The sequence below is a fragment of the Corvus moneduloides genome, chromosome 3 (assembly GCF_009650955.1).
Source record: "Corvus moneduloides isolate bCorMon1 chromosome 3, bCorMon1.pri, whole genome shotgun sequence".
Classification (NCBI taxonomy): Eukaryota; Metazoa; Chordata; class Aves; order Passeriformes; family Corvidae; genus Corvus; species Corvus moneduloides.
In genome coordinates, this window is record NC_045478.1 from 84,066,919 (window position 1) to 84,082,633 (window position 15,715).

The 15,715-nt window shown below is 39.4% G+C and overlaps 1 protein-coding gene across 2 annotated transcripts in view; it reads left to right on the forward strand.

The window, feature by feature from the left end:
• The window catches only part of PRKN (parkin RBR E3 ubiquitin protein ligase), a 711,187-nt gene that overhangs the window by 671,484 nt on the left and 23,988 nt on the right, over positions 1–15,715 (forward strand). For both annotated transcript variants that reach the window (XM_032102474.1, XM_032102475.1), the window contains one exon: positions 10,332–10,418. In XM_032102474.1, the coding sequence (XP_031958365.1) occupies positions 10,332–10,418 (87 nt within the window). The remainder of the gene's footprint in view (positions 1–10,331; positions 10,419–15,715) is intronic.

A 15,715-nucleotide genomic window follows, 5' to 3' on the forward strand; every position in this document is an offset into this window, starting at 1 on the left:
ATTATTTATGCTATTTTATCTGGTCATATTCAGAAGGATGTTCTTTTTACAGGGCTTCAGCTGTTACCAAATCCAAGAGCAGTAAGATGCAATGCCCTTGAAACAGGGAGTACCCCTTACTCCTTTTTATGTGTTTCAGTGCATCTGAATACCATTTCTTTGTCTTGTCAAGACTGGTTTTGCATGTATCAGCTGTTAGTAACCCCGGACTGGATCATAGCTATTGACTATGATTTTTTAAGAATCTTTTTCAACTGCAAAATCTTAGCCAAGACAGCTTGTGTCGATTCCTGTGTCGCTGCTGCCATCTTCGGGAAGTTTTTAATATTGCTGGGTGGGCTTTTTTGAATGTAGATGAATTCCAGCAACCAGATGAACAAAATATGTGCATCTTGCACATTGTTACAAGAACACAGTCCAAATGGCACAGAATAAAAGTTTTTATGTGGGGTGCCTTCATTCTGTTAGGGATATTTAAAAAGACATTCAAGGAAAGGAGTGTCCTGAATTCTATTGCAATTCAGTGTGAATTAAGCACTGGGTAATTGCTTAGCTCTCATCATCTTCCCAGCCTGCATGTTCAGTAGTTCATTTCAAGAACCACATTAATGAACCCTTCAGATTTCCAGGTCTGTTTGCACATATAAATGTACAGCTAGGTGCTCAAATGCCCAGGGCATGCATGCAGAGCAGCAGTATTATCATATGGAAATAGATTTGTTGTACTTTTTAAGGGCATATTAATAGAACTCCAAGGCTGCTAAAGCAGGAGCTAAAGCCAAAGGCAGTAAAATTCATTCCTCATGACATTCCTTATGGACTGATATATGCATTCAGCAACAAAGCATCTTTTTCAAACCTGGAAGAAATGATATTTTAATGTAGCTTTCAACCACTTTGTTGAAAAAAAAAATTAAGCTTTTACATCTCAGTTGTAGTGTTGCATGTTCTGCAGGAAAAAATAGCCACTGTGTTATACTTGTTATAAAGTGCATTGTCTCATACTTTCTAAAGGCATCTCAAGGAAACTATCATTTTCTCTCTTTGCATCCTAGTTCCTAAAAATAATGCTTTCTTCCATGTAAAATTCCACTACCTCTTTTTATCCATTTCAGTGATAACAACATACACTCTAGCTTTATTTTCTTTGCAGTGTAACTCATGCTCTGACTTTATCTGCTCTGGGGTAAATACTGTATTGTTCCACTGGAGTGACAGAGGATTTCTACCACCTTAAGTGGGAGAGACACATCGTTTCAGTTTTAATACATGCCTATATATATTATATATTTAGAGGTTTGTTCCTATTTTTCTTTTATTTTTCCTTTTCATCAGTTGTAAGTGGGATGCTACAGTCTTTTATTACATGCTCAAAACAGAGAATTATGGGCACTAGATTACAAAAAGTCTTTTTAAAATCCCACTTAATACATTTTACACCTTCAAGTGCTTTAAAATTGTTCCTCTTATTCATAAATTAATAGCCTTATCCCTTGCATCTAGTTTCTAAGACATTCCATTAAATTATAAGGTGGCAATGATATTGGGGTTTTTCAATGTTTCCTCATATAAATACTTTTTAATTTATTATGGAAATCATTTGTAGAAATCTTACATTAACCTGCATCCACTTTTCATTTTATTAGTCATCCAGGCATGAAATTGCTAAACATTATACACTAGATAGATGTGATTAGGTGTCTGTACTACTTACTAAATTAACTTAAATGGAAACAGATTTAAGTCAATACACAATTGTTTTTTCTCTCCAGTGGGGCCGCCAAGAACCTAATACTTAATTAAATTTCTTTTTCATGTCTATACTGCAGAGGGAAGTAAGGGATCTCTGCAGCTCTGCATCCCCAAGCTGTGCTGAAACCTCTACCCGGCATAACACAGCACTGTGCAGAGAGAGTAGTGCAGGTCCCAAATACGCTACAGCTGCATTAGCTACAGATTATCGGTATGGCCGTAAGACTTCCAGCAGGGCTACCCCAAAGCTTCTCAGCAGTGCAACCTGCAGGTAAAGCTCAGTTTTTCCACCTGAAGAAGGAAAGGATCTAGGCTACTGCTGCACAGAAATGAGAAGGCAGAGAGGAGAAACGGGTACAAAAGAATTAAGAGCAGAGGAGGATAAGTAGCTGTGACAGCTGGTCCTGAAGGAGGGGTCAGAGTCCATGGCAGCAGCTGTTTCTGGGGCTAGGAAGAGCTCCTCAAAGTAGTCATGTTTAACATCTAAGGTCTTGTCAGAGTCCCTGTAGCATGACAAGCTAGACGCCTTGCTCTCTCTGCTTGCTGTCCACAGCTCTGGCACAGGTAAGTAACAGGGACACAAATGTCTTGCAGGGTTTAACAGCCTGCTGCTATAGGCAGCTGCTTACTTTGTTTAAGCTTGTTTGGCTTCCTTTTCCAGAGGGAGTTTGGTTGGCATCTAACTGGGCATCCCTTCCTAGTGCTTCAGGGCACAATATTGTTCTGCTTCTTCCAGTTAGAGGTGTGCAACTCTGCCAGGGCCATCTATGCCTGTTTAGACAACCAAAGCTATGGTCTGCTTTGAAAATTTTGCAGTGTTTGAACTCACGTTTGCTTGGGTAGTCAGCTATCAGATAGGATCCTTCAGTGATAAAAAGACATGACTCTCATATGTGCACATAATAGCACAACCAACAACAGGTTTTCATACTTTCGGTATACCACATAATCTTGTTACTAACTCTGCTTTATAGGCTTTTCCTTCTAATTTTCTGGGATAGGCTAGTAAGTCTCACATCCCAGCCAACACACTAAGAACAAGACTGTGTAATACCCTTGTGTGTAGGTATGGGTAGAGGAATCTGGAAAGAGCATTCTCTCTTCTCCCACAGGGGCTGAAGTCACTCCTTCTGAGAGAAGTACATGCATTCTGCCCTGCTTCTTTCTTCTCTTCTATCCCTTGCAGCATTTGGACGACAAGGCAACAAAGAAGGGGGCTGGGAAGCAGAAATAAGATTGCCAATCCACATAAATCAGCAAATTAGTTTGGGGGAGGTCTGGGACAGGTTTTCTGGGCTTATGCTGCCAGTTTAACCAGCCCATCTTTCAGGTTAATGCTGTGTGATGTAAGGCAAGCTCCAGGACAGTATGTTTGGCTGGAGGCGCAAACTCGCCAGCACTCACTGAAGAGGCTTCAGACATAAATGCCATCATCTAGATCTTAGGGAATGAGCCCATGGTTGTTTTGCAGAAGTCAGGAAGGAGACTTTCAGATTCAAAAGGAAAACACTGAAATCTTGATGCTATGCTTAAGTCCTATGCTTAAAGCTTTTTATGTTTATAGAAAATTGCCTCTTCTAGTGTTGATGGCAAATTGCCCTTAGATTGCAAAAGCTGCACAGAGAATGCAGCTGTATTTTTGAAACCATGTTTTGACAGATTGTCATGCTTCTTACAAAAGTTTGCTTTTAGCTGAAATATGCATAGTGAATGTGTGTACTTTATTATATGGAAAAAGACCAAAATTTCTCTGCAAGTACTACTATGCTTTGCAATTGCCTTATATCTGATAAAACTGGTGTCATTAGAAATGACTTTTCTAATGTCTAAATGGCTTTTTCTACTGTGGCATTTATCTTCATTGTAGTATTTGCAGGTTTTTCTGTAACTGACAGTTGGCAAAGCCACAAATTCCAAGTAAACATAGCTACTCCAGATGGTAAATATTCTGCTTTTAAAGTTTCCTGCTGTAAGGACAAGAAATACCAAAAGACAGGGTGTGTGGATGATGGTCTCACACTTGGTTCTGGATATAACAAAGTGCCAGCAGCAAAGCCAATCCAATAGCTGAGATGTCTGGTTCCCAGCAGCAGCATGACAAGGATTGTGACTTTTATGGAGGGTAAGGGATGGTTTTAATTGACTTTGGGTGGAAATACATAACAAAGTTTGTAGTTTCAAAGTAAAAAATACTTAGTCTGTGTTTATGGAGGTCTGAATTCTTGCCAAGATCTAAGTCCTCTCTTACTCAAAAGAAATATAATATGGTAAAATCTTTTTCTGTGAAATCTGGGATTTGGGGGCTTTTCTAGAAGAAAAATAAAAAAATTTGTATGTATTTCTCAGTCACTATAACATAATTTGTACTTTGGTAAGTGCATTTGGAAGCTATATTTTTCTAAATGGAAACACTGTAGAGAGATGTCTTGAGTCATTCTATTTGTCACTTCCGGATTGCTTTGATTTCCCATAAGGCATGTTCATATTTTCAATATAAATGTTTGCTCCAGTAAGCAAGCCTATAGTAAGACTAGAAAAGCTTATTTAGGATTGAAACTTGGTGCCTTAAAATATTTTACATTTTCAAGGAATTTTTTGACCAGATGTTGATGTTGTCCAGTGAAGATAATTAATTTTTTACCTATCCAGTGTTTTGTTTGTACTACGATTTAATAAAACACTCTTCAGATTAAAAAGTCTAGTAAAAAAATCCTGTTAGTCTGATGAAGAACAAACAACTATACATTTTCTCTATACCATATAAATATTTGATGGTTGGAACTCATAGGATATTCTGTGTGATTGGTGACTACTTAGTTTCACTCCTCCATTGTATTTTCATTTAAAGGAGGTGGGGGGAAAGCATGGAAATACTTCACTGATTACCTCTATTAGGTGAAATTTTTACCTTATTAAACCAGAGGCGTGGTTCTTTAGAGGAATGATCTGACTAGTGGGGGAGTCCAATGTCTAAAAACTGGAAATCTCCTTTATGTTATGTGATTTTGGACAAGCACTTTTAGTGTGGATCCTCAGTGACATTTAGGTACGCATATCAACTGAATTAATATCCTCAAATTTTAAAGATCTGTGGCCCAGGTTTTCTACAAATTAGGCTTCAGTCACTAAAACAGTAACAGCAGTCCTCTGCTGCTTCACTGGCATACAATGAAAGAGATTTTCTTACAGTTCCAAGATGTTCTGATGCCGTGATGATCAAAGCTGTCCAAGTATCTTGGACTGTTACTTATTTTGCTTTGATGTGTAATATATAACCAAACTGGTTTTGAAGACATAAAAATGTCTATTTAGTTCCATACGTGTCTTAGATTATACATGGCTTCTCTGGGATTCTCTTTAGACTACACTATAGGCTTCCCACATTACAAGAGCACTTAAAGAGCATTTTCTGGCAGCTCAATAAATAATAGAATTAACACATGTCAGCTGTGGTGGATGTCAGCCTCAGCATGAATTATAATGTAGCACTCTTTTGGTTTGGTTTTGAGCTTGATTTTAGAAGAAAGAGTGAGTAGATGCATTGCAGCTTGATTCCTTGAAGTACTTGTTTTCCTGAGAAGGAAAGTAAAACTTGTAAGCACTGCATTTTAAATGAAAGGTGAAGAGATCCGTGTTGGTTTTACTTGTTCATATAGGTATGGTTTTGAGGAAGCTTTGCATTTCTTGCATACTACTTTTGCTCCAATACTGATGAAGATGTTGATCCTGCCTACATTCAGTAGCTTTTAATTTTCACAATTCTCATCAGTAGTGGAGGGTCCAGACAGCCACCACCAAATGAGGAATGATCAAAATAGAAAAAGGCAGAAAAAAGAGTGACTTTTATAAGATTTTACAAGTCTATATATTCTCAGTGATAACAGGTCATAACAGAAGAAACTGATTTCATTCTATGATGAGATTGCAAGTTTGATAAGAAAAAGTAATTGCACAAAATCAATTTCTTCAAGTCTTTTTGTAAGACTTCAAACTACAGAATATTGTGATAAGGTATTCATCACCATATTATATCAATAAAAGGCTTTAGTGGGCTAGGTTCCAACTGATGTGGTTGGGGTCTGAGCAGCAGCACTGTGTCATCACTGTCAGATGACAAGGTAGGGATGTCTCATCATGCTTTGGTCATGAGGGTTAGGAACTGGCAGATCACAGAAAGCAGTGTGAAGAGTCTATTCAGAGCAGAGTATTGATAGCAGCATTTGACAGGGACTGTCAGCAAACCTGTCATGATTCAATACTCAACAGTGATTCAGAAGTATATAATAAAATTTTGCTGATGCAGCACAGCAATGATACAGATTAGTCAAATATAACTAGTAACAAAACCAAGACAATCCTCAGATAGGTGCAATGAATATGATTTGGGGCTGGAGGAGAGAAGGAGGATGAATGGTTTAACCAGCAAGAAGCTTAGCAGTTTCTCTGCTTAGGTTAAACAAGATTCAGAGGTATCTTGATTGCAGTACGTAAGTACCTTCACAGGAAGAAAGTATGGGATACTGAAAGGCTCTTCATTTTAGCAAAGAATTGCAAACCAGAAAGCAGTGGCTGGAAGCTGAAACGAGAAAGAGTCAAAGCAGACATTAGATACAAGTTTTAAAAGTGATTTTGAAGAGCCAATAAAACACTGCACTAGAGGTATGAGTGCATCTTTCCTCACCTGATGTCTTTAATCTGGATGTGAATGTTAGTTTTGGATGACACACCTTGGCCAAAACATAGTCTGTCATCAGTATAAAGCCAATAGTGATAACGACAGGAGGGAAGAAATGACAGTTCAGATTTCAACGTGGATTGCAGAAGGCTGGTAAGAAATCTGGGTATGTGCTTGAGTTGTTACTTGCACAGAAGTCCCTAGCAGTGCACCTACAGAGCTCCAGATTAAACCCTGTCTGTGACTGCCTCACTGCAAACTTCCCTACATTCTGCTGTGTAGACACATGGAAGGAGGTAAGGGTGAAAAAGAAATGGAATATCTGAGTTGAGGAGTAACTTTAAAATAACAGAAGGGAGCTCAAACGTGAAGCCTTGTGCAGGGAATGGGAATATTTTATTGAAGTTGGAAGAAAGATAATTTTAACAGTAATATTTATAAGCACTATAGGGAGATATTATCAGAGACCAAAGAAAAGGCATTTGCAGTAGGCAAGGGAGAGTGAGAGCTGTGGTGCTTAATCCAAGGGAAAGCAAATCTTTGAAATGTTGTGAAAAAGTAAATGATAAAATCTTATTTCTAAAAAACCAACCAGCATAGCATGCAAGTGACAAACTCATTCTCCTTTCATCCAAAAAAAAAAGAGCCCCACTCTGCTGCCACTTCCAAACTCAAAACACTGTAAATGAGCCAGTCAGGAATAACTGAGACTGGAGCTTGGTTTTACCACCCTAGTTTTTATTCAGTGTCACTGCAGACATCATCTGCAGGGCTTGAATTCCAAAGAACTGACCAGAGTTTGGTCTGATTTTACCTTTTGTTTGAATAATCATAACGATAGGAGGATTTTAAAAACAGGATCTGAATCCCTGTTGAGGTTTTTAATACCCCCCATTCTGAGGTCACTGGATTTAGGATTTCTTCTTGGGCCTATCTCATACGTTTTTACAGATATTCAAAAGCCTGTAATAGCCAACACACAGGTTATATTAATTTCCAGTGCCTAAATCCCTTAAGTGCTTTGGGGATTTCCCTGCTAATCCTCTTTCTAATGCAGGGGTAGGTTTGAACCTTTGGGATTTATTCTTTTTGTTGATTGTTTTCCAACCAAAGAATCTTTCAAGGGTAACAACAGCAAGTGCTAAATATATAAAGACGTAGAAAGTTTACCTGCTGTTTATATTATCACAGCAATCTTCCAGTCTTTTTTTGGCACAAGAAGGAAAAGAAAGTGTGACTATTATTAGTAATTACACTACTTATAGTAATTTTAAGCACTGACTAATACTAAATTTATGCAAAAGTATTAAATCCTGACTGCACATCAAATCCTTTCCTTTCCAAGGGCAAAGTAACTGTATGAATATTAATGAAGCCATAAAATACAAGTTAACTGACAGCATTTTTGCAGTTGCTTACTGCAACTGTATTTTGTTACTGAAAATTTATCATATTTTTCATGTCTGAAAGTAAAAAATGAATAAAACTATCACAAACTGCTCTTTGTTGTAAGTGACATGCCTTTTCTTTATGACGCATGCTTTGCCATAAAAAGGGAGTGCTTAATGCATTTCTGTTGGGAGATGCCTATTTATTCTGACAAACCGATCAGCCTCCGGGGTGTTTCTTTGCCACAGAACTGATTCTACATCTCATCCATTATCTAATAAGATGTGAAAAGAGTATCCTGTCTCACAAAAAAATCAGGCTTTGTTTCATTACAAGGATGTGGCAGGCTCACTCACAGACTTACTTGCAGGATATACAATTGTTAGTGAAAGGCCCAGTTATACACTCACGAATGTTTCCAATAGGCCTGTGGGGAAAACATTGGTAACATTGGTACTGAAGATAATTTATTTCAAAGGCAAGTATGAAATGTGGCCTCTATAATGAGAAAATTCATTTCACATCTTAAATAGTACTGCATGAGCTTATGAATTTTATTATTATAATAAACACCAATGCCACATAAACTAGTCAGCCAGAATGTCTCAGCAAAATACATGCCCTGGTTGTTTTTTCTTCTCTTTCTTCATTATTTCTCCCTTTTCAATGTTTATGAAAGGTTTAAAATTGTGCTTGCATGGGAAAAGAGAGATTGGAGTAAGGAAAGGAAGCTGAAGCATTGTGTGATAAGGCAGTGATAAAGCAAGTGTATACAAAACCTTATCAGACAAATGTCAGTCAGATGTGCTCATAAGGAAATAAAGTCACAAAGGAAAAAGAGAGTAGGATACACAGCAGGAAATTCCATTAAACCCGGGCATAACCTTAAATGTTAAGGGATAACAAGTCTTTAAGACCATAGGTGTTCAGATGGAAAGTATCTCTCTGGATGTGTTTGAGCAGTGCTTAACATGCCCAAAGCTTTTGACCATTTAATACCCTGCAAATCGTTGCTGTATTTAAATGATGCTCTATTACAACAATGCAGCCTCCCATACAACAAACCCCGCAAAAAAGTGCCTCCGTTGTGAAGCTTTTTGCTAACAGCCACAAGTGAATTAACAAATCAGTGTTAGTTGAAGTAAAACAAAACACTTTAGATCATTGACAAAATAGTGGAGAGAAGTGACAAGAAAGCAAACAAGTGATTAAGTTTGATATCTCTGGAAGTTAGAACACTCACTCCACTCCACCACTCCCAATTTCCCCGACTTTCTGAATAACAGGATCAATTCTTTTGTACTTGCACAATGCTTCTTTTCATTAAGTTCAGTTTCTTTAGCATGACAATAAAATATGATTTTCAGTGCTTCTTAGAAAAGTGAAAATACAGCTTGAAAGAGTTCAAATGAAAATACAAAAGCTGGAATTACTGGCAGACAAATGTTCTAGTGTCATGTCCTCCTGATATCCTTTGTTCATTACATGAGAATGCAGCTCTGTATCTAAAAATCAGGGCTGTTTTATCAGTCTTGCTTATAATGCCAGTCAGAATGGCTTACTGCTGAGAGATCTTTCAGAGCATGGAGTTGCATCAAGACAGCATAGCTTTAAAACAGCATAATAGAGACCCATTCTACATTATTGACTTTTCCCCTTACCTGCAAGGACACAGAATTTAATGCAGCATTGATGGGTCAAAGATTTTGACACATGTCAAGACAGATATCTTCATTTTAGAGTTTAACAAAAGGCATCAAACCTGATACATATGAACCACTTTAGGTGGCAGAGGCAGTCAGGCTGCACTAGGGACAATTGTTTCACTTACCTGCAAAAGACATTACTTTTCAATGAAGCCTTATGTAAAGAGCAATGTTATTTAAGGAAGATGAAACCAGAACAGTTGCTAAAAGTGCAATAAAGGTCTAGAGGTAGATCCCTAAACCCTGTATTAAGTATCCTATCATTGTGTTATTTCTATGGATTTTTTTAAACCATCTTAAAGGTCTATGGCAAGGATATAATTTCCTAGAAAATGGTATTTCATACGGCCTTTTATAAAGTGGTCATCTCCTAGCAAAGTCAGCAATAGTTTTCCATAGAGAAGGCATTTGATTCAGAGCTACGAATAGACTATTTCCATTAGCAAACACTATACAGCAGAACTGCTTTTTTTCAGCCTTCACCCTTCTAGAAATAGATTTCACAGCAGGAAAAGCACACCCAGAAGTATCTAGTACGACTTTACGTCCCTAAATGAACCATGTAGCAAAATCTCATTTTTAATAATGGCATTTATGTTACTTCACTGATGAAATGTGTAATAATAACAGCAAAATTGTTGTGTTAATGATCAGAGTGTATAATAAGATGCACAATTAGGAGGATTATGGGAATTTAATGGAAAGTGAAGGGCAAGGGATCATCTGTTGTATGACTGTTCATGATTGTAACCTGCTGTCTATGTCCCTAGTGTGTTTTTATGACTGGCATGCTTTGGTTTGTTTTCCAGTCTGTGTTCTGCCGTGAATGTAAAGAAGAATATCATGAAGGGGAATGCAACTCTCTCCTCAGCCCACAGGGAGCCATGGCCCAGAAGGTATGGATCTCACAATTCCTGATCATTTTCCCTGGCTCAGCCAGAGTGACATTTGTCAAATGGGCCCTAATTATAATCCTGAGTAAAAGCAATTATGTTCATGCTGAATTACTCCAGCCGTCGGAGTTGCCGAATTGGCTTTGCTGTGCATTTCAGTCTCTTTGATTGATAGAGTAGCTGAGTTCTGTCAGGAACACACAGGGCTCTGCCATCAGTTGCTAAAGAAAAGGCCTTCCCAGTGGGCTTCTAGGGTTGTCTCTATTCAATGTGAACACTTTTGAAAGACTTTCTATAGTCTTGCTGCCTTTCAGCTTATTTTTACTGCACCAGTCAGGAACTCATGTGGGTTTATAATATAAATAACAGGGCTTTTATACAGCCTATGCAGAAAATACTATTGGTAATTTATGTTTTAGCTTACAGAAATAAAAAAATAGATTGTCTAGGCTGCAAGATGTTAGATGATAATTATTCTATGCTAGTCTATAATTTCGTAGCTATTGTAGCTATAGACCTGGACAGGAAATAGTTTTTCTGTCTTGGCATTTCTCTTTGTTTGAGATTCAAGTTTTCCCTAAAATAAATAAATCATGTAAACCACAGTCTTTCCAACTAAAAATAAAAATTAAAAAAATAAACTTAAAAAATTAGAAAGTGGGAAGTGAAAAGAACAGGAGACATACCCGCTAAATATCTCACAGCTTGATGTCCAGGGTGCATTCCTAGGAAGCAGAAAACTGCTATTCAGATATCTGGCAGGTTTGATGCTAAGAGGAAACTCAAACCCTGAGCCCCCACACAGTCCAGTGTAGCAGATAAAGGTTTGTGGGCAGGTGCTGATGAGGAATTGCATCCAGCCAGCTCTCAGGGAAGTGTGCCAACCTCCTGTAACTGCCTGCAGGCAGGCTCTATCTGAGGCTGGCTTTTGGGGACTCACTGAACACAGAAACTGGCAGGGAGCTGAAGCTCTCCTGGGAATCTTTGCCATGTGCTACCTGGAGATGGTTCCTATGCCATACTTTGCAGACATTGCACTAGGCCATGACCTGTGTAGAGATGCTTCTCTTTAACCTTTCTTAGTGAAGCTCTTCTAATTTATAGAAAGAATTAGCACTGGTTGAGACAGAATGAAACAGTCTGTATTCTAGTTGTCAGTCAGGTTATCTACCTCTGTTGTGCTGGAACATGTGTATTGTATCAGACCCAAAAGCCATCTACTTTCCCAGCCTCTAGTGATTTGTGATGCAGATGTGGTATTTTATGTTTAGTAGCTATCAGCAATTTTTTTTTCCATTAATTTGTGCAACCCAGTTTTGAAGCCATATGTATATATAATAAGGAGATTTGCAGTTTATCTGCCCTCTCTGAAGAACAGTTTAATTTTATTTGCAGTAGCCTTGAGCAGTCTTCCAGTTCCCATTCATACTTACGTAAAAACAAAGCAACTTCAACAGAGACATTGAGAGATGCTTAACGCATCTAACAGCCTAGTAAAATAGGAGACCAAGGCCCAATGTCTTGATTGAGTTAGGACTTGAAAACATCTCGACCTGAACAGAGAGCTCTATATTCATTAAGTTATTTATGCTCAGTTTTGCCTAGAGTACTGAAAGTTGTCATGGCACATTACAAGTGAGTTCAACAATGGTGAAAGCTAGAGTTCATGTAATTTTTATGTTGTAGGGCAGAGATAAAGGAAGAATCAAATACCATAGGAAAAAGTCATTTGTTTTAAATATTTGAATATTGCCTTAGCTTTTCCTTATAACAATGGGAGCACTTCATCCATCCGATTCAGTCTCTCAGCACACAAATTGCACCCAAGTAGACCTGTTAACTTAGCAATGTTGACTACTTTTGCAGTTCCAGTGTAAGGTGAACATTCTTGCTCTTCCTGAAAAATGTCCTGTACTCTCAAAGAACTGCTCCAGAATAGCTAAATTATAGTACCAGAATAACTCTTGCATCTATACAAATCACTTCCCCAGCACAGACAAAACCACAGACTACGCAGGATTCATTGATACTCCAGTTTAAGCTGAAGTTAATTGACTTAGGTCCACTTTCTCTTGCCCTAAGAAACTGAGAGCGGCACTAATTAAACTTCTCCACCAGGCGGTGCTGTGCCACTGAAGGAATGTTTTCCTTGCTTTTCCTTAGCCAGGCGAGCAAACCGAGCGGCAGCAGAAATAGGGCAAGCTCAGGTGCTGGTGAGATGCTGGTTTCACCCGCCCAGCATCACTGCAGAGCCGCCCGGCGCACCGCACTCCCGTACCGGGCACAGAAACCTTTCAGGGGGCATGTATGGAGGGCAGGGCCTCTGGGACAGTTTCCATCTCTCTCACTGAGATTAGCGTAAACATTTATCCACCTGTGTTTTCAGGCTGTCTGTTCCACTTGGCACCACCTGCCAAGCGCATAGGTCTGTGTGTCAGACCTAACTTGCTGTGATTGTAGTGCTTGGTGAGGCAGTGAGAAGGTTTTATCTTTGACTGTGGTCTGTTTCAAGGTAGGAATAATAGACTTTGGAGTTGTCTCCAACTCATGCAGTTTGACTCCTGTCTGGATCTCTTCCATATCATTTATTTTATAAAGAGATCTGATTGTCACAACTCCTGTCGAATTTAAGGACAGACATACTTCCACTAAACTGTTCCTCTCCAGAACAGGTGCAGGATACGGGATCAATCTCAGGGAAATACTTCCTATAAGAAAAATGCAGGGTTTACTTTAGCCTGTAGTGGCTGCAGTAGTGAAAGGACCTTCTCTTGCCTTCGCATTTCTGCAAATGCCTGCAGGTCTCCGATGTTCAACGATATGAGAGGAAACACTGTGGACAGGTTCAGGCCTACGTCAGCGTGACAGAGGTGAACATGGTGAAGCATGAGGAGTGGGAAAAAGATGAAAGAAAAACCAAAAAGGAGAGTTGTTGTGGAGGAATTGAGTGACCAGTAGTTGGTGACAATACAGAGAGCAGGAAGAGCTGTGGCGGCACTCCATGCAGTGCTCCCAACGTGTGCCAGGGCCCTCTACTTCCTCGGGACTTTCCATGTGTCAGGGCAGGGCCTGAGGACAGGGATGAGTCAGAAGGGTGGAAGATGACCTATGACTGGGCTGGGCAGGGATGTGGGGAGCTGGAGACAGGCCCTGCTGCAGTGTCACCAGGCACTGACATGGGTTCCTGAGCCATGAACAGGCTGCAGAGATTATTAGGGGACTGGGACAGCAAAGTCTGATGGTACCCTCAGAGCCTGGCACACATTTGGGAAGACTTGGAGAAGGAGATCCCTGTGAAGGAGAGGTAGAGGCTGATACAGAGGCATTTGAATGTCCGTGAAAGCCAAGAGCTGACAGGAGGGACTATGACCTGTCAGATAGAGCAGAAGCTCCAGAAAGAGGAAAAGAAAGAGAGATGTGAGATGACATGGCACAGCTATGAGGGTCCAGGAAACATAAATGGTAGTGGTGGTGAAATGAGCCTGTGCTTGGGCAGATGTCAAAAGGAGGGAGGAAGAAGCCTGAGGTAAAGAGAGGGGAGTGTAGGTGGTGGGACTGTGAAGGAGGGTAGGGAAGGATGGAAGGGGGAATGGGGTCAGTTGGCAGGAGGTAGGAAGAGATCAACCACAACTGCAGGGCACAGGAGGACAAAGTGGGTGCCACATGTGGATCTTCGAAAGCCTATTCCAAATAAAGGAGTTGGAAGCTTATAATGGTGGGAAGCCAAAGGGCATCACTTGCTGCTTGGGGTAGAAAAGGCAAACTCGGCAGCAAGCATGCAGAGAGCAGCCCAGCTTTAACTAATGGCATATCATGACCTTTCAGATGTGTGCACAGATATTGCATGGCCCCTTGGGAAGGATAAAATGTTCTCTTTCTGCTGAAATGTCCATTTTTAGCCCAGACGGGCTATTGGTATCTTAAACATTTACTTACTGATGCAGGACTGATTATTTCCCATCTTAGTGTGTAAATTACATTATTTCAAGGAAAATAAAATTTATCTGTGGCAATATCAGTTGAGAAGCTTTGTTTTAAAACCATTGCAGCCTCCTGGAGCTGTTTGAACTTTGGGATGACAGAACCAATCATATTTGATGAATTAAAAGGCACAGTGTGCATGATGGAATCAAAGACACAGTAAAGGTGACTCCAGCCAGATTTAGGTTTAGAAATAACCACATAGTCCCTGCTATGTACACCACAAAACCAAGCTTCCTGGCCTCTTTTAACCTCACACATATACAGTCTATGCTGGTGGGGAATTAGCCATAAACCAGCTTCCTCTGTAAGTCCCCACCTTAAAATTAGCCTAGCTTTTCCAGCACAAAACTTTCTAGATGGTTTTCCTTTTACAAGGATAAGCAAAGAACCTTCTTGCTCACTAGCAACTGGACAATAAAATGTGACCACATATTAGATTTGAACTTTTCAGAGTAGCTTCCAGGATGGTTTTGCTGCTGGGCATGTTCATAAGACACCAGCAAGGTAAACTGTAATAGCAATAGCAATGACACTGGTGTAAAAGCAGTGACTATGTAAATAAGTGAATAGAATATGGGGCACTGAGTCATAAATGTTTGGGGGGAAAAAAACATGACACAAACTGGATGAAACATGTTATTAAAGAGTATGTTTTAGAGATGGTTCCGTGGACATTCTCCAAGAAGCTGCTGATTATCTTGTCCTACCAAACCAATGAGTGCATAATTATAAAAAGCTTGCTTTTTAGCAAGTTTGCTTTTTCAGAGGTTGCTGTGAGTTTAGTAAAGAGAATAAATTAAACATCATGATAGATTTCTATAGTTACAGCTGTACACAAATACCTCCTATAACCTGCATTCAAAGGTGCGAACCTAAAAGAAAATCTGATGTCTAATTCATCATTCCATAAACCAGTCTGGCAGTCTTTGTAGAAAACCCAGACAAAAATCTAGTTCCTCTCATTTGAACAAGTTCTGCCATTAATGATAGGCAAGCAACAGCTGTAAAGCTAAGCCTAGACTAAACATCTGTGGTGTCTAAATTCTTAAAGTTTACCTAGTGGTCTCTTCTGCTCCAAGCTCCAACCCAAACTCCTTAAAAATCCTGTCAGAACATACCTAGTCTTAGTTCAAGCCTTAATTCCAGCTTGTTCTAGCAAGTCTGGCCCTGCAATTCATGCAATCCAGCAAAATCCTTCACTAAACATTCATCTTTAGCTGCTGATGCAGCTAAAAATTGTTACCCATTTCTTGCACACGGGTTACAGACTAGGTTGTGTAAATTTCTGCCATTTTATTACATTGAAAATCTCATTA